This window comes from Petaurus breviceps, unplaced genomic scaffold, assembly GCF_028583685.1.
Source record: "Petaurus breviceps papuanus isolate PSGF00001 unplaced genomic scaffold, PetGlider_PUasm1.0 90849, whole genome shotgun sequence".
Taxonomy (NCBI): Eukaryota; Metazoa; Chordata; class Mammalia; order Diprotodontia; family Petauridae; genus Petaurus; species Petaurus breviceps.
Genome location: NW_027187361.1, coordinates 4,623,436 through 4,642,044, shown reverse-complemented (window position 1 = coordinate 4,642,044; position 18,609 = coordinate 4,623,436). Strand labels below are relative to the sequence as shown.

General features: G+C 35.7%; 1 protein-coding gene across 2 annotated transcripts in view; it reads right to left on the bottom strand.

Moving 5' to 3' along the window:
* Window positions 1-18,609, bottom strand: part of PUDP (pseudouridine 5'-phosphatase) — a 186,107-nt gene that overhangs the window by 120,003 nt on the left and 47,495 nt on the right. The window contains exon 1 of one of the 2 annotated variants that reach the window (XM_069072828.1): window positions 8,966-9,047. The exons of the other annotated variant lie outside the window; for it this stretch is intronic. Within the exon in view, the coding sequence (XP_068928929.1) occupies window positions 8,966-9,032 (67 nt within the window). The 5' untranslated portion in view covers window positions 9,033-9,047. Of the gene's footprint in view, window positions 1-8,965; window positions 9,048-18,609 lie in introns of those variants that run through there. 2 annotated transcript variants of the gene reach the window in all.

Genomic DNA, 18,609 nt, shown 5'->3' with positions numbered 1-18,609 from the left:
TACGTTAGCAATAGTGAGAATAAAAATAGGTAATGAGGAAATAAAACTACCCCTTTTGCTGATGATAAGATGGTTTACTTGAAAAACTGCAGGAAATTTGATCCAGCAATATAGGTCTATATTCTATATTCCAATGGATTGGAAAAAGGGGGAAAGGACCTATGTGCACACAAATATTTATAGTAGCTCTTTCTGTGTTGGCAAAGAACTGGAAATTGAGGGGATGCCAATCATTTGGGGAATGGCTGAACAAGTCATGGTATATGGATGTAATGGAAGACCACATATAAGAAATGATGAGTAGATGCATTTCAGAAAAACCTGGAAAAACTTACATGAACTGATACAAAATGAAATGAGCAGAACTAGGAAGACATTGTACAGAATGAGCCCAACCAGTAATAGCAACACTGTATAATCATCAACTATGAATGACTTAGCTCTTTTCAGCAATACAATGATCCAAGTCAATTCTAAAGGATTCATGATGAAAAAAGCTATCCACCTCCAGAGAGAGAACCTGATGGCATCTAAATGCTGACTGAAGAACGTCGTTTTCATTTTGTTTTTTTTTTTTAACTTTTGGTTTGTTTCTTCTTTTACAACATGACTAATACAGAAATATGTTTTATGTGATCACACATATATAACCTAAAAGAAGTTGCTTACTGTTTTAGGGAAGGGACAGAGAGGGGGAAAAGGGAGAAAAAAAAACTGGAACTCAAAAAAATTAATGTTAAAAACTGTCTTTAGACAATTGGAAAAAACCAAAATAACTATTTAACGTAAAAAAAAAACATGGAAAAAGCAAAGATACTAATGGAGACAATAAACAGCTTCTGCACAGTTGCAGGCTTCAAGATAAATCCTCAAAATTCAACATTCTTCTATATAATAATAACAAAACACAAGAAGCAATAATAGGGAAATCTCATTCCAAATAACTACAAAATGCATAAAATATCTGGGGATCAACCTCCCAAAGGGCACCAAAAGCTTGTACAGATTCAATTACAAGGCATTCTTTAATGAATAAAGAACAACCTAAATAGCTAGAGGAATATTCAGTGCTCAGGGTGAGGCTATGCCACCATAATAAATGACAATACTGCCAAAATTAATTTAATAATAATGCTGACAACTACCATTAATACAGAGCTTGCCAAGCATTTTATAATGATCTCATCTGATCCTCACAACAACCCTAGGAGGTAGATGCTCTTATTGTCTCCACTTTGCAGATTAAGAAACTGAGGCAAACAGAGGTTAAGAGACTTGTCTCGGGTCACATGGAGACTAAGTGTCAGAGGCTGGATTTGAATTTAAGTCTTCCTGACTCCAGGCCCAGTGTTGTATGCACTTTAAATGATATATCAATAAAATTACCAAAGGGACACTTTATAGATCTTGATAAAATAATAATGAAATTAATTTAGAAAAACAAAAGATACAGATGTATCAAGGGAAATGTTGAAAAAAAGAATAAAGAGGAATAGCACCTCCAGACCTCATATTATAAAGCAGCAGTCATCAAAGTCACCTGATATTGGTTAAATTGATCAAAAGTGGAAAATAAGGGAAAACTCCGTATATGACTTTTTTTAAAAAACTGCTGAGAAAACTAGAAAGCAATATGGCACAAATTAAGCTCAGACCAACATCTTATACCATATTCCACAATATATTCTGAATGCATATGTAAATTTAATATTAAAGATCTCACTTGTAAAAAAAAAATCAGAAAACAGATCACATACTCTCACAACTATGATTAAGAGATATTTTCTTCACCCAACAAATGATAGCAACAATTATAAAAGATGAAATAAGTAACTTCGATTACTTAAAACCGAAAAGCTTCAGTATAGACAACTTTAATGCATTAAAGAAGGGAAGTGGTTGAATGGGGGAAAAAAATCTTTGTATCAAATTTCTCTGAAAATGGTTTGGTACCCGAGATACACACACACATGTATACATGCACACATACTTATATGATTGATAGTTATTTCCCAATAGATTAATTGAACAAACATTTCTCAAAAGAACTGCAAAATATTCACAACTACATGAAAAAAAAATGGTCTGAATCAATAACAAGAGAAATGCAAAAATAAACAAACAAAAACCCCTGAAGTTTTGACTCATACCCTGCAAATCAGAAAACAAAATGACAAAAAAAAAATGCAACAGTTAATATTGGTGGGGTTGTAGAAAACAGAAATACTATTGGTAGAGCTGCAAAATGGTACGACCATTTTGAAAAGCAATTTGGAATTATGGAAATAAAATGAATTAAATGTCCATGCCCTTTGAACCAGAAATTCCATTACTGGGCTTATATCCCAAGGAAGCTAAAAATAAGAAAAAATACCCCATATATTCAAAATATTTATAGCAGCACTTTCTGAGATAGCTAGAAACTGGAAAGTTAACTGGGGAATGGCTAAACAAATAGTATAACATGAATGTCACTGTGATATAAGAAATGATGATGTGACTGAATATATAGAAGCACACAAAGATCTATGTGAAATCATGCAGAGTGAAGTAAAAGGAGGCAAGAAAACAATATGCATAGTAACTGCAATGATGTAAATGGAAAGAAGGACACAGTAAAAAGCAAAAATAACAAAAGTATAAAAATCAAGCAGGACTTGAATGAAAAGATAAGGGAAAACATCCCCAATGTACCTTTTCATAGAGGTGGAGGTCTACAGGAGTTACTTATGTTGCATGTTTTAGGACTTTTTCAATGTATTGATTAGTAGTGATGGCTTTTTTTCCCCTCTAAAAAATACAATTTGTCACATGGGTAACTCTCTGGGAGAAGGATGGTGAGGGATACATGGGATAGAAGAAACAAAATATCAATAAAAACTGATGAAAATTAAAAACAAAGAAGTTAGAAGTAATTACAATCATTTTATATTAAGTTTTTAAAAATCAAACCTACTTGCTAGATTTATTCTAGCCCATTTATATGTCAATTACATTGACTAGATCTTGGAACTTATGAAAGACAACACAAAAGACAACGGATTTGGAACCAAAAGAACTGGGTTCTGCTATTTCCTATATATTTTGGTTAAGATTCTTAATTTCTGTGAACCTCTGTTTTCTCATCTAAAATGACAGGACTGGAACAGATGTTCTTTAAGCAACATCAGAATATTAAATTTTATGAATAAATTCCATGAATAAGCTTGAGTCTGTATATATTCTATGGATGCTTATTCCAAAACCAATCTTTAAAAGTCTGAATCATACCTGTATTCTTAATTCATTTATTATTTTAAGTCACACAAAACTAAGGACACAGTATTTTGTGCTGCAGTATTGTCAGTTCAATGCAGAGTCAAAAAACTTCAGGATGAAATAAGCTTACAGTACACTTGACAAGTTATGAAAAGTAGCATGCTTTTTTGTAGCCTGAAAATCAAGCAATATTTTAACATGGGGTGCCAAGAGTCAAATATCAAACTGATTTAACATCCATCAAGTCTAACTCCCTCATAAAGATTTTACAACCCATCATCTAAGAGCAAATAAGCACAAACCAATCATTAATTTTTCCTCTGAGTTATCACATCTCATTAGGATAAAAACCAAGGAGTGCTATAAGACAAAAAAGTAAATACAGCAAAGAGAGAAACAGATTTGGAGTCCCAGGACTGCGTATGGATTTCAGCTCTAGTTACAAGTTGGGTGATCTTAGGAAGATCTTTAATCAAGCAAGCAGGCATTTATCAAGCATCTACATCTGTAATGTTAAGGGAATTTGAAGATCCTCCCTGCCCCTTAATAGGCCTATGTGATCACATAGAGCCCATGGTGGGAGGAGCATGCTGAACGGGGTAGAGCAGGAAGTGTGGGTGAGGCAGATCTAAGGGGGAGTGAGACCAAGCTGGGAGACAGTAGGAAGAGGAGAGCAGAGCAGGCAGTGTGAACGAGGGAGGGAGTGATTTTTGCCTAAGGGAACTTGTTTTATTGGAGGACTAACATTGAGACATTGGTGATGTGTATGGACTTTGTCTTAAAAAGAACACTCGGTCAGTGCTCCCTGCATTGGCAATGTGTACAGACTTCTTTGTTACTATGATGGCTTTGGCTTTTTGGTGTCTGAATACATGTCTTGGTTTCATCTTCAAGGAAAGAATCTGTTATATCTTGGGATTCAAAACTGGAATACACCTGCATGTTCATAGCAGCTGCTGTGGGGATTGCATTGGCAAATTAATGTCTCAGGTACTGATGTTATGCTCTGAGAGTACAAAGACAAAAGTGAAAAAGTACTTAGCCTCAAAGGACATACATTCTATCAGGGGGATAGCAGTTACATACATAGGTACATAGAAAATGAATATAAGGTAAATTGGTAGGGAGAGGCCCTAGCAGACTGGGGTTCAGGAAAGATGACAAATAGACGATGGTCCTTGATTTGAGTCTTGAAGAAAACTAGGGATTCCAAGAGATGGAATTTCTTTGGACTTAGTCCAATCCATTCATTTTATAAGTGAAAAAACTATGTGAGAAAGTCCTTCTACTTCCACATTCTATGATCCTAAAACATAAAGCATATGTAAGTAATTTCTACTTTAAACTAGGTTTCTAAAGCGTGATTATCTTTGTCTTGTATTTTCAAAGAAAAAAGAAATTAAAAATTGCTCCTGGAGCATTGCTTTAAAACAACAACTGTCTAGTATTTCTATCTATGTTATGAAGCCCTAGAGATATAAAATTGTTTTGTATCAGTCACTATTAGTGGTTGGGCCTGGTATTTCTAGTTTTGTCTGGCTGGCTTTGCTGGCTGAAAGTAGCTTTACTCAAAGCTTTGCTCTTCCATTTCTAAGTGTTGCACATACTTTTTTTTTTGTTTTGCTGCTACACTATAGCCAGCACGTATCATTTGTAGTCCAACCCAGGAATCATAAAAGCAGGGCCTTTCATGTTCAAGACATGGTACCAGGGACACAAAAACCAAACCAACAAAAAAACTAGCTCCTGCCTCAAAGGGTAAATTAATTCTGCTTGAGGGAAATGACACTCCTATTGCTCCAATGAATTTACCACAGTAGCAATCAATCAATAAGCATTTAAGAACCTAATATGTTAGAAACTGCTAGGCCCCGAGAATATAGAGGTCAAATTACAACAACAAAACCCCGAACACGGCCGGGGAAACTTAAAAAAGGTCTCAATACATTTTTTTGTTTGTTTGAAAGATCCAGCTAAACATCTGCTCCTGGATAGAAGAGATCTGATTAATCATTTACTTGAACTCATCTGACTAAAGAAATGTATGCCCTTAGAGGTGAAGTATCTTGCTCAAGGTTACAAAGCAGCTGACAAAGCCAAGACACGTCCGTCCGTCCGTCCGTCCGTCCGTCCGTCCGTCCATCCGTCCGTCCATCCATATCCATCTATCTATCTATCACCCAGGTCTTCCAACTCCGAGTCCATGCTGATAGTAATAGGATTTGCATAGAATGTATAAAATGAAGATTTTTGTTCATTTTTCTTTTCTTTTTTTTTTTTTTTGCTTTTTGGAGGGCAATTGGGTTAAGTGACTTGCCCAAGGTCACCCAGCTAGTTTTTGTGTTAAGTGTCTGAGGACGGATTTGAACTCAGGTCCTCCTGACTCCAGGGCCGGTGCTCTATTATTCACTGTGCCACCTAGCTGCCCCTCATTTCATTTTTCAAAAGGTTTCCCCATCTTTAGTTCAGAAGAGATATCACAAGTGAATATGTGAATAAGTTCTCTTTAATTCAATTTTCTACTCATCAATCACGGCATCATGTAACAAAAGATGCTGTTTAGATAAGCAGGACAATTCAGAGAAAGCTTTTTTTTTTCTATGAACTATTGATGATCTATTGAGATGATATATGTGAAAGATCTCCCATAATCATAAGGTGTTTTTCAAATGTAAAGTATGACAATAACAAATATTTTTCTTTGCTTATTCTTTCCTTGATACAAACTAGAAGGCAATTATATTATAAAATATTCCTATGCATTCATTCAAAGCATGGGTATACTGTCAATTTTTTGCACCTATTCCTCTGTGAACACTTCAGAAGTACATAAACATATTGAAATTGCTTTTTATTATGCCAGTAGCCTATGAAGTTTGATGTTTAAAAAAATCCTCTAAGTGTAGAAGCAAAGGATTTTAGCTGGGTCCTTTGTATTCTACTTAAAATAAATAAAACCTTAAGCCACATTAATCAGGGCAGTTAAATAAGCAAATTCATCAAAATCTCAGAAAATCTGCTGTTCTTTCCACTTGCCCCAACATTGCATTAACCCTTCTATAGTTACTTGGGTTTAAATATTTAATTTCATCTTTGATTTTTCCCTTTCCCTTATAATCAATTATTAAGGTCTGTTATTGTTGATGGCATAGAATAGGGGCTCTTAACCTGGGAACTGTGGAGAGATTTCAGGGTGTCCATAAATTTAGTTGGGAGAAATATTTTGATAATAATATTTCAGCATAATTGGTTTTATTTGGAATCCTATGTATTTCATGCACTGAAAAACATTAGTTTGAGAAAAGGTCTATATGCTCAAACAGGATGTCAGAGAGAGTCATAAGACAAAAATGATTAAGAACTCTTTTTAAAAAATGTCTTATTTACTTTTAGTTTTGAGCATTCATTTCCACAAGATTCTGAGTTACAAATTTTTCCCCATCTTTTCCTGACCCTCCCATTCCAAGATAACAAGCCTACTGAATACCCCTTTTCCCACTCTGCTCTTATATCCTTCCCCCCCCAAATTTCTAGTAGGGCAAGATGGATTTATATACCCCAGTGCCTGTATATCGTATTTCCCACTTGCATGTAATTCAATATAGGTTGTACATGTGTAGTTATGCAAAATGTTTCCATAGTAGTCATATTGTAAAAGACTAACTATATTTCCCTCCATCCTGTCCCGCCCCCACTTATTCTATTTTCTACTTTGACCGTGTCCCTTTTCAAAGTGTTTGTTTCTAACTACCCCCTCTCCCAATCTTCCTTCCCTTCTATCTTCCCCCCTCTTATCCCCTTCCCCTCACTTTCCTGCAGGGTAAGAGACCCACTTGAGAGTGTATGTTATTTCCCCCTTAAGCCCAATTCAATGAGAGTGAGGTTGCCCCATTCCCTTTCACCTTCCTGCTCTTCCCCTCCCTTGTAACACTTTTCTCTTGCCTCTTTCATATGAGACAATCTATCCTATCCTATATCTCCCTTTCTCCTTTTCCCTTTATGTTCCTCTCTCTCACCTTTTATTTTTAGATATCATCCCTTCCTATTCAACTGATCCTGTGCCCTGTCTAGGTATACATGTACACACATATACACACACTCACATATGTATTTATACACACATACAGCCTCCTATCCATACATATATATTCCCTTCAACTATCCTCATACTGAGAAAAGTCTCATGAATTACAATTATCGTTTTTCCATGTAGGAATGTAAATAGTTCTACTTTAATAAGTTCCTTATGATTTCTTTTTCCTGTTTACCTTCTCATGCTTCTCTTACTTCTTGCATCTGAAGTCAAATTTTCTGTTCAGCACTGGATTTTTCATCAAGAATGCTTTAAAGACCTCTATTTAATTGAATAACCATATTTCCCCGTGAAGCATTATACTCAGTTTTGCTGGGTAGGTGATTCGTGGTTTTAAACCTAGATCCTTTGACCTCAAGAATATCATATTCCAAGTCCTGCGATCCCATAATGTAGAAACTGCTAGATCTTTTGTTATCCCGATTGGGTTTCCACAATACTCAAATTCATTCTTCCTGACAGCTTCTAATATTTTCTCCTTGCCCTAGTAACTCTGGCATTTGGCTATGATATTCCTAGGAGTTTTCTCTTTGGGATCTTTTTCAAGAGATGATCAGTGAATTCTTTCATTTTCTATTTTGCATTCTGGTTCTAAAATATCAGGGCAATTTTCCTTGAGAATTTCTTGGAGGATGATTTCTAGGTTCTTTTTTTGATCAAGGCTTTCAGGTAGTCCAATAATTTTAAAATTATCTCTCCTGGATCTATTTTCCAGGTCAGTGCTTTTTCCAGAGATGTTTCACATTGCCTTCTATTTTTTCATTTGTTTGAATCTATTTTATAGTATCTTGATTTCTCATAAAGTCATTAGCTTCCATTTGCTCCAATCTAATTTTGAAGGAATTATTCTCTTCAGTGAGTTTTTGACATTTCTTTTCCATCTGGGCAATTTAACTTTTTAAGGCATTCTTCTCATTGGGTTTTTGGGCCTCTTGCCATTTGAGTTAGTCTATTTTCAAGGTGTTATTTTCTTCAGTATTTTGGGGGGGTCTCCTTTAGCAGGCTGTTGACTTGCTTTTCATGATTTTCTTGCAACATTCTCATTTCTCTTCCCAATTTTTCCTCCACTTCTCTTACCTGATTTTCAAAATCCTTCTTGAGCTCCTCCAATGGCCTGGTAACCAATTCATATTTTTCTTGGAAGCTTTTGATGCAGGAGTTCTGACTTTGTTCTCTTCTTCTGGTTTCATGTTTTGACCCTTTTTGTCCCCAAAATAGGATTCTATTGTCTGATTTGCTTCCTCTACTTGCTCATCTTGCCAGCCAATTACTTCACTTTTGAGCTCTTTCCCAGTAGAACTCTGCTTCCAGAGTGGAAAGAGCTATGTCCCAAATCACTGGGGTTTTCGCAAATGTTGTCAGATGTCTGAGCAGGGCGCCCTCTCTACAGCCACCACAAGCTCTGGCACACTGGTGTTTTTCACCCCAGGACCACCACCCAAGACTGCAACCCAGATCCAAGCAAGTCAAAGCAAGAGCTATTACCCTCTCTGAATGGCTGCTTGATCCCCCTATGATCTGCAGGCCAGGAGCTCTGGAGGCAGCTACCACCCTAGGGGTAGGGGCTGGACCACACTCTTTTATCATTAAGTTCCAGCAGAGTTCCCTACTGACCTTTACTTTGTCTTTGGCCTTTATGGATTGAGAAGTCTGGAAACCACCACAGCTGCTGCTGATTCATTCACTCTCCTGATGTCTGCTCTGGCCAGTCTGTGCCGCTGGTTGGGGCTGCACTGGATCTGGGCCTGCAAATCACACAGGACTGTGCTTGGCTCCCAGATCAGTGTGACAGATCCTTCCTGTCAGTCTGCCAGGCTACCTTCAGCAGGAGATGTGTTTCTCTGTCACTTTGTGGGTTCTGTAGCTCTAAAATTTGTGTAGAGTCATATTTTATAGGTATTGGAGGTGGTTGGAGGGGACTTGAAGCAAGTTCCTGCTTTTACTCTACCATCTTGGCTCCACCTCTCCCCCGCCCCCCTTATCCCCTCACCAATTAAGAACTCTTAATAGAAAAAGACTGGGCTGAATATATACAGATCTGAGGACATATGTGCAAGGAACTTTGTTTTCCCCCTTAATAATAATTGATATTTTGTTTTATTGGCATTTGCCTCTTTTGACAGGCTTGGAATTTAGTAGTTGGAAAAGGCCTTAAAAATCATCCAAGTCAGGGGGCATAGCCAAGATGGAGGAGTAAAAGAAATCATCCAATTCAATTCTCTTGTTTTATAGATTAAGAATCTGAGAAACATAGAGAAGGTGTCCAAGACCACACAACTAATACACTGGGAAACTGAAGCAAGGACACGAGCAGGCTAACTTTTAGTCCAATGCTATTTCTACTATACTATACTCATCTCTAAAGTTCAGTGCAGGGAAAAAAATATTAATCATGGTTTTGGTAAATTGGTATCCAGCTCTTCAAGACTTTAAGCTATGGAGTATATGAATGATTTACAATATTGTATACTGTAAAATAAAATAAATAGGGCAAAGGAAACTCCTTTGCAACCAATAAAAGATTTCAACTTGGCATTTTAAAGGAAATATCTACACTGGGATAGAGAATGCAATTAGATGAAAAATTATATTTAAAAGGATCAACTAACCCAAACACATTTTTTGCAAAATATTTTTAATTTTGATTTTATATTTGAATTTTGTAACTTGTTTTGAGCATTACTGCCATCATAAAAAAATCATAAGTTTTAGAAATGTTTTACATGTCTTATGTTTTTATTTCACCCACCCTGAGCCTGGAAATTAATGAAAATATATGATTCAATTTATGTAAACATAACTTTAGATCACTTTTTTCAGCAAGAACAGTTAGTCTATAAATTTAGTCACATCAAACTACCTAAAAGATGTATCAACACTAAGCTTGCTTGTGTAGCTTCAATGCCGATAGGAAATTATATAGGAATAACATTCCCAACTCTGAAATATAAATGAAACATAATCTAAGAGTCTTGATCTCTTAGTGAATTTCTCAGGGCAACTCCTAGATCACTGATTCATAACAAGAAGAGGGTGATCAGGACAGTGAGAAGGTGTGGAGTGTGGGAAACTGTCATATGAGGTTTTGCTGAAAGTGAACAGGTATGTTTAGCCTGAAGTAAAAGAGGCAGTTGGGGGTGGGGGGAAGAGGGAGTTAAGATGGGCATCTTCAAGAATGTGAAGGATTGTTATGTGAAAGAAAGATCTGATATATTCTGCTTGGCCCAAGAGAGCAGAACTAGGAAAAATGGGCAGAATTTGAGGAAGAGCTTAGAATAAGGAAGAAAGAAAAACATTCTCACATTTTATATAGAGAGGAGACTGACTTGAAATATAATGGGGTTTTCCTCACAAGGAAGTCTTCAAGCAATAGTCAGATGATTACTTAGGTGGTATATTGTGGTTGGGATTTCAGTTTAACTGATAAACATGAACTAAGTATACACTAAGCACCAGATATTTTTGCTGGATAATAGGAATGCAAAGACAAAAATGAAACATTCCCTATTCTCTTAAGCTTACGTTTTATTAGATAAAAAATGCAAATATTAGTAAATAAAACAAAAACACAGAAAAATAAATAGAAGGTAATTTGGAAGGGGGGCACAGTAACAACTGGTGAAAGTAGGAAAGGCCCCTTGTGATACTTGAGCTAAGTCTGAAAGATAACTAACAACTCTGCAAAGCTGAGGCAAGGAAGGAAAACATTTCAAGCAGGAAGCAAAGCTTAACAAAAGCAGGAAGGCAGGAAGTGAAATGTGGTATATAAGAAAGGGAGAAGAGTCTACTTTGACTGGAATTGAGTAAATAAGCGTTACAGATGAGAACTCTATATGGAAATATAGCTTGCAATCAGATTATGAAGGGTTTATATGTCAAACAGAGAAAATTTTATCTTTTATCCTGAAGGCAAAAGGAAACAAAAGCTACTTGAAAAGCAGAATGACATGGTCAAACCTATGCTTCAGGAACATCCTGTTCTGGAATGGGCTGAATTACTACCAGATCCTTATAATTCCTTTCACTTCTAGGTTTCAATGATTCTGTATCAAATGTTTTTGTATTTCTTTTCTTAGTGAATTATAACAATGTAAAAGGTACATTTGTAATGGATTCAAAATCATGATTGCTCCAGTTGGAAGGAACTTCAGAGGCTTGACCCCTTCACTTTCTAGATTACAAAATTGAGACCCAAAGGTTTTAAGTCACTTGACCACTGTCACACAGATACTAAGAGGCAGACTGAGGATTCCACTTTGGGTCTATGTTCTACTACACCACTAAAGCTATTTTATAATTATATAATATATAATTATATGTAAGGATATATCATTACATGCAATGTACAAATATATAAATTATATAATTATAAAGTTATTTTATAATTCCAATAAAACCACTTAGCCACTGACAATATTAGAGCTAATGTAGCTTCTGTACAGAATCTTCAAGGATCTGATACAGTGACCTACACAGATTAAGTGAAAAAAATGCCTCTTTTACTGATAAAAATGAGATCTAAAATTGTGATCTTCTAAGGAAGTTCTATAGCAAGACTCTATTGTTACTGAAAGAAATTACTATTACCAAAAAGCACCCCTAACTTCCTTCAGACAGCTTGCAATGCATATTCATAACTTCAACCTCAAAGAAATAAATATCTCCAATAAAAATCATTTAATGTAGTGTTTCCCAAATGATTGGTTTGGATCCTTGATTTAATGTTTGACAGGAACAAAAGTTTTATAAGAAAATTTCAATGCTAACAATATTTTCCCCTAAAATATTAAATTATTTATGTACTAAAATGCTCAATGTACAATTTTTCATATAAAAATAAGCTAACTTCACTTTTTTCAAAATTTCCCCAAGTTCTTTATATCTTGAGATATTTCATACTCACTGCATTTATGTTTTCTGTTAATATATTTCAAGGTATTCTGGGGTTAAAATAGTTTGGAAAAACTTAACCTAATAGCTTGCCTTGCCTAAGAGACTTTTTGTAACAAATTAAACATAAAATTAAAGTCAGTTTAATTAGTAATGGCACACATTGTGTGATACTGGGCAAGTCCCTTAAACTTCTAGTGGTCAAGATAACTAGAAGACTAAATTGATAAAAAAAGATACTGCTGACTTGCACTAGCAGAAAGTCTGCTTACCTGGGAGTTTCCTATAGCACTTAAATCACAGAAGAGGTAACTATACCTTCACTGGAAATGCTGGGGCGGGGGGGTGCGGATACTGGTTATTGTGCGCTACACGGGAAAGTCAAAATGTATTTCAAATATAGTAATCCTCAACTTTTACAGGAGTAACATTGCTAGAAAACAGCTTGAAAGTAAAAAGTGAAAATGTTTATACATTACACCAATGTGAAATAGGATGTTAGGTTTCTGTGACCACCAAAAACTATAACCTTTCACTAGCAACTGCTTAAAATACACTTTTCTGCATGCAATTCTTTATAAGAAAGCATTAATTCTAATAATACATACTTTTCCTAACACAGTAACTATGAAATAACCCAAAAATGCAGGGGATAGGAGAGGGAACCACAGAGGAAGTGGGAAAGGGAGGGGCAAAGGCCACCGCAGCAGGCCCGCAGTAAACCCAGAGGTAAAAAAAGGGGAAAAGGGCAACACCTGTCTTCTCTAATCTCCTTTCGGGCTCCGTGGTTGAACTGTTCCTGATGAAAAGCACATGCCTGTGGCAGCAGAGGCAACAGAAATGGCAGCACTTTCACCCCCAATACGCTCAGTTGCCAACATGAAAGTAAAAATGAGGTTACTAGTGGAATCATAAGAACGCTTGAAGTAAAACACACAAATGTTGAGGATAGACTCTTACTCATCTGTTACCAAATAAGAAATAGTAGGAGAAACAGAAACACATACACACTACATTGTTGCATTTAATATCTTAAATCTAATTTATGTTTTAAGGATAGCATCAGCATGTTCAGACATTTCAATAGAGCTGAGTGGTTTCAATCTCCAGTTCAAATTCATGCCATGGTTATATTATAGTGATGCTTCTTGCATATAAAAAGTAAAAACTGGTTTTATGTAACAGAAATAATACATAATCTAAACTGGATAAATACAGATTAAGTGACATGAGGGATATACACATCTCCATCGGTTGGTTTGCTATCAAGTACAAAAATGAGTTCAAGTAGACTTGAAGAGTTGGGGTCCTCTGACACAAAAAACTTGTTACAAAATGAGTTTTGCTGTGTTCAAGAAAATATCAAGAACCTACATTAAAAAATATCAAATTTAAAGAAAAAAAAAGTGGTGCCAAAATACCAGACATCGACACAGAAATATATTAGAGTTTAGGTTGACTGTATGTCACCTTGCATAATCAAAAGCTGACATGTCTGCTTGTGTGCCTAGTATATGCATGAAAAGAAAAATAAATGAAATGAAGCCACGTATACTGGATAAGTATGTGACGTCTTTTTCTTAGTATGGAATTTTTACAAAATATTTCTGATGGAGACCTTACCTCTTTGGTCAAACTGACTTTGTTCTTTTTTCCCCTTTTTAAATTTTTTAAATTCATTTTGAACTTAACTATGTGCTAAATGCTACACATTGTTTTCAAAGCTACCTTGCTTTTCTGTGCCTCCTAAGTTTTCTTTTGTTCTCTGTTATGCACTTCTTCCCCCCCTCTCTCCTTCCGGTACCCTGGAGAGGTCTACAATTAAACACAAATGTGGTGTGTGAGTGTGTGTGTGTGTAAAACCATACTATACATACTTCTGTTCATAGGTTCTTTCTCTAGGGGTGGATAGCATCTTCTTCCCTAAGTCCTTGATAGTTGGTTTGAGTATTTATGATACTCAAGATGAATTAGTCCTTTAAAGTTATTTTTAGGACAAAATTTCTGTAACTATGTACAACGTTCACTTGGTACTATTAATTTCCACTATTTCATAAAAGTCTTTCCACGTTTTTCTAAACTGAAGCAGTTTATCATTTCCTATAGTACAGTAGTATTCCATCATAATTATATATCACAACTTGTTTAATCATGCCCTAAATGGAAGACCATCTAAACTCTAGTCAATCCCAGGGTGTAAGATGATATCTCAAAGTTGTTTTAATTTGCATTTCTCTAATCAATAATGATTTGGAGCATTTTTTCACATGACTATATACAGTTTTGACTTTACTGAAAAACTGTCTATTCATATCCTTTTAAATTAGACAAAGTTTGTTGCATATTAAAGTGAAATCTTTATCTGAGAAACTGTCTATAATTTTTTTCCTGAATTTTCTGCTTTAATCAGTTTTATCTGTGCAAAACCTTTTTAATTTAATGTAATCAAAATTATCTATTTTACCCCTTATAATGCTATCTCTTGTTTATACATAAATTGTTCTCCTGTCCATGAACCTACTGTGTAATATGGCCCATGTACTTATAATTTTCTTGTGATACCTTCCTTTATCCATTTTGAGCTTGTCTTGGTAAATGCTTTAAGATATTGATCTATACCCAATTTTTGCCAGACTACTTTCCAACTTTCCCAATGATTTTTACCAAATAATGAATTCTTGTCCCCAAAACTTAAATCTTTGCATTTGTCAAACACAAGGTTACTATAATCATTTACAAATATATATTTTATGTCTATTCTGTTCCACTGATCCACCTTTCTATTTCTTAGTACTTGATAGTTTTCATAATCACTACCTTATGATATAGTTTAAGATCTGGTACTACTAAACCTCCCTCTTCAAAATTTTTTTTCATTAGGTTTAAAAAAATTTCTTGACCTTTTATTCTTCAAAAGAATTTTGTTATTTTTTTCTAACAGTTAAATTTTGGGGGGTAATTTAGTTGGGGTGGCATTGAGTAAGTAAATTATTCTGGTAAAACTGTCATTTTTATTATTATATTAGCTTTGTGTACTTATGAATAACTAATTTTTCACCAATTACCTAAATCTGACTTTATTTGTATAACGATTGTTTTATAATTATGTTCATGTAGTTCCTGGTTCCTTTTTAGCAGGTATACTCTCTGGTATTTTTTACTGTCTACAGTTATTTCAAATAGCATATCTCTTACTATCTCTTCTTTCAGGATTTTGTTAGTAATAGATATAAATGTTGATGATTTATGTGGGTTTATTTCATACCGTACTACTTTGCTAAAATTACTGTTTCAACTAACTTTTTAGTTAAATCTTTAGGATTTTCTGAATAGATTATCATATCATCTGTAAAGAGATAGTTTATTAGTTCATTTCTCATTATGATTTCAATTTCTTTTCCTTCTCTTATTGTTATTGCTAGAATTCCTAAAGCAATATTGAATAATATTGGTGGCACATAGTGTAGTTTGCTTATTTATCTCTTAGCTAAAATATTTTAGCTTTAACTTCGTCTGAGATCATGATTGCTACTTCTGCCTTTTTTTTTACCATCTGCTGAAGCATAAGTTCTATTCCAGCCCTTTATTTTAACTCTATTTACATCTTTCATTTTTAATTGTGCTTCTTGTAAACAACATATTGTCAGATTCTGATTTTCAATCCACTCACCATGAGTGAGTTCATCCCATTCACATTCAAAATTTATAATTACTAGTTGTATACTTCCCTCCATCCCATTTTTCCCTCACATTTCCTTCTCACCCTATTGACTCTACTCCTCTCACGTCTAATTTACCTCTAAAAATGGTCTTGCATTCCCAGTTCTTAATCTACCCACTTTTCTAAGAGTCCCTTCCTTATCCTTTCCCCTCCTACCCTTCATAAGTCCCTCTCTTCACACTCTTATTTCCTAATAAATGTAGATTTTTATACCCCTCTAGATATGCATGTTGTTCCCTCTTTAACCTAGTTCCAATGACAATAAAGTTCTAGCACTACCAACCCACCTTGTTTCCTATCAGTTCTTCCTTTCATGCCTCATTTGTATGAAATATTTGCTCCTTTTTGCCTCTTCCTACCCAGTTTTATTTTTTAGAATCAACTGATTTCATTCAGCTGAGCTCAAGTAACAATGACAGTGTGTAGAGTACTGATAACATTTTCATATATAAGTAAAGAGTTTGACCTTACTGTGTCCTTTATATTTGGTCTTTAATGTTTACTTAATGTCTCTCCTGGATCTTATACGTTAAATTTTCCACTGAATTCTGGTCATTTTGTCATTTAGTTCATTAAATATCTTCTATTTTTTCTCTTAAAATTATATTCCGCTTTGCTGGGTAAATAATTTTTGTTGATAACTCCACCTCTTTTGCTTTTCAAAATATAATGTTCCAAGACCTATGATCTCTTAATGTACAAGCTTCTAGGTATTGTAGCTCTGTAATATTTAAATTGCTTCTTTTTCCTATAATTATTTTCTCCTTAACCTGGGAACTTTGAAATTTGGCTAGGATATTCTTAAAAGTTTTCATCCTGGGATCACTTTAGATTGGTGATTGGCAGATTTTTTCTATTTATCCTCTTGTTCTAGAACTTCTGGGCAGTTTTCCTTAAGAAATTCTTGCAATATTGTATCAAGACTACTTTCAAGTAGTCCAGCAATGCTTATATTGTCTCTCCTACATCTGTTCTCCAGATCAAAGCTGTTTTTTCTAGTATTTCACATTCCCTTCTATTTTTTCATTCTTTTGATTTTATTATTTCTTAGTGTTTTATAAAGTCATTATCTTCCCCTTGGCCAATTCTAATTTTCAAGGAATTAGTGTCTTCTTTAAGTTTTTGGCGCTCTTTTTCCAATTAATAAACTTTCTTTTCATAATTTTCTTAGATTGCTCTTATTTTTCCCCTAATGTTCCCTCCACCTCTATTCCTTGATTTTTGAAGTCTTTTTTAAAGTTCTTCCAAGAATTTTTTGGGTTTGTGACCATTTCACATTTCTCTTTAAAGCAGGAATAGCTTTTTTGGCTTCACTTTCTTCCTCAGAATATGAACTCAGATCTTTTCTCTCCCCATGGCAGCTGTCTATGGTTTGGTTATTTCTCTTTTGTTTATTCATTTTTATATTGTTTTATTTTTAGTAGCTTACTATTATCTAGTTCTAAGGTAAGGGGAGCAGTGCCCCAGGCCTCCGGTCCTTCTAACTGTTATTTTCTTAGCTGTCTGGGGGGGCTGACCTCAGCCACTTCTCTCCACCCATAAGCCATGGCTAAAGCCCCAGCCACACTGTCCACATTCAAATGTTATTGATCCCTGCAGTCCCTCCTGGGGTCAAAGCCTTAGCTCATTCTTCTACTCTGGGAACTGAAACCAGGGACTCCACTCTCCTTCAAGTACTCACAGACAGCAGGGTCCCTGCCCCTCTGCTACCACATTCACCAGACTTACACTGGCTCCTCCTTGCCAACAGCCATGGTCCTGTGGCTGGCTGGTCAGCACAGCTGGGTCTGGTGTCCCAAGATGGAGGGTCCTTCAATCTTCCTCTACTCTGTTTTGACCCCCAACACTGTTTGTAAGGTGAAAGTTTCTGCTGCCAAGGCTGCCAGCTCCTCCCTTCTCCCCCAGAGCTGCTCCTGGGGCTTGATGTTTTGTTAATTCAGCAGATCCTGAAAGAAGTATGTACTTCACTCAGGCCAAGACTTCACCACTGGGAGATGGTTCTTTCCCAAGGTCCTCTCAAGTTGTTTTACGACAACTGCTTTACCCTGAAATTTATTTCTACTGCTCTACATTCACTTTGAAGTAATGCTATGTAGTTTTTTTGTGGGGAGGGGGGGGTTGAAGAGCCTGTAATTTTCTTTTTCTTTTTTTTTTTAAAGCAATCGGGGTTAAGTAACTTGCTCAAGGTTACATGGCCAGGTATTTCTGGGTGGGTGCTAAGTGTCGGAGCCCGGATTCAATCCCCATGATACTTAAAAGGTGAAATTAAGAGGTGAGAGAGGAATATAATGCGAGGAGATGGAGAGAGACAGAATGGGGTAAACTATCTCATACAGAAGAGGCAAGGGAAAACGGTTACAATGGACAGAAAGAATAGGAAGGCAAAAGGGAATGGTCAACCTTATTCTCGCTGAATTTGGCTCAGGGAGGTTATGACATACACACTAAATAGGGTATCTCACTTTACAGGAGAATAGGGGGGAAGGGGATGAGAGGGGGGATGATGGAGGTGAGGGCAGGCTGGGGGGGAGGGAAGTGGGAAGCACCCTCTTTTGAAAAGGGACAGGATCAAAGTAGAGAATAGAACAAGTGGGTGGTGGGATAGGAGGGAAGGAAATATAGTCAGTCTTTTACAATATATCTTCTA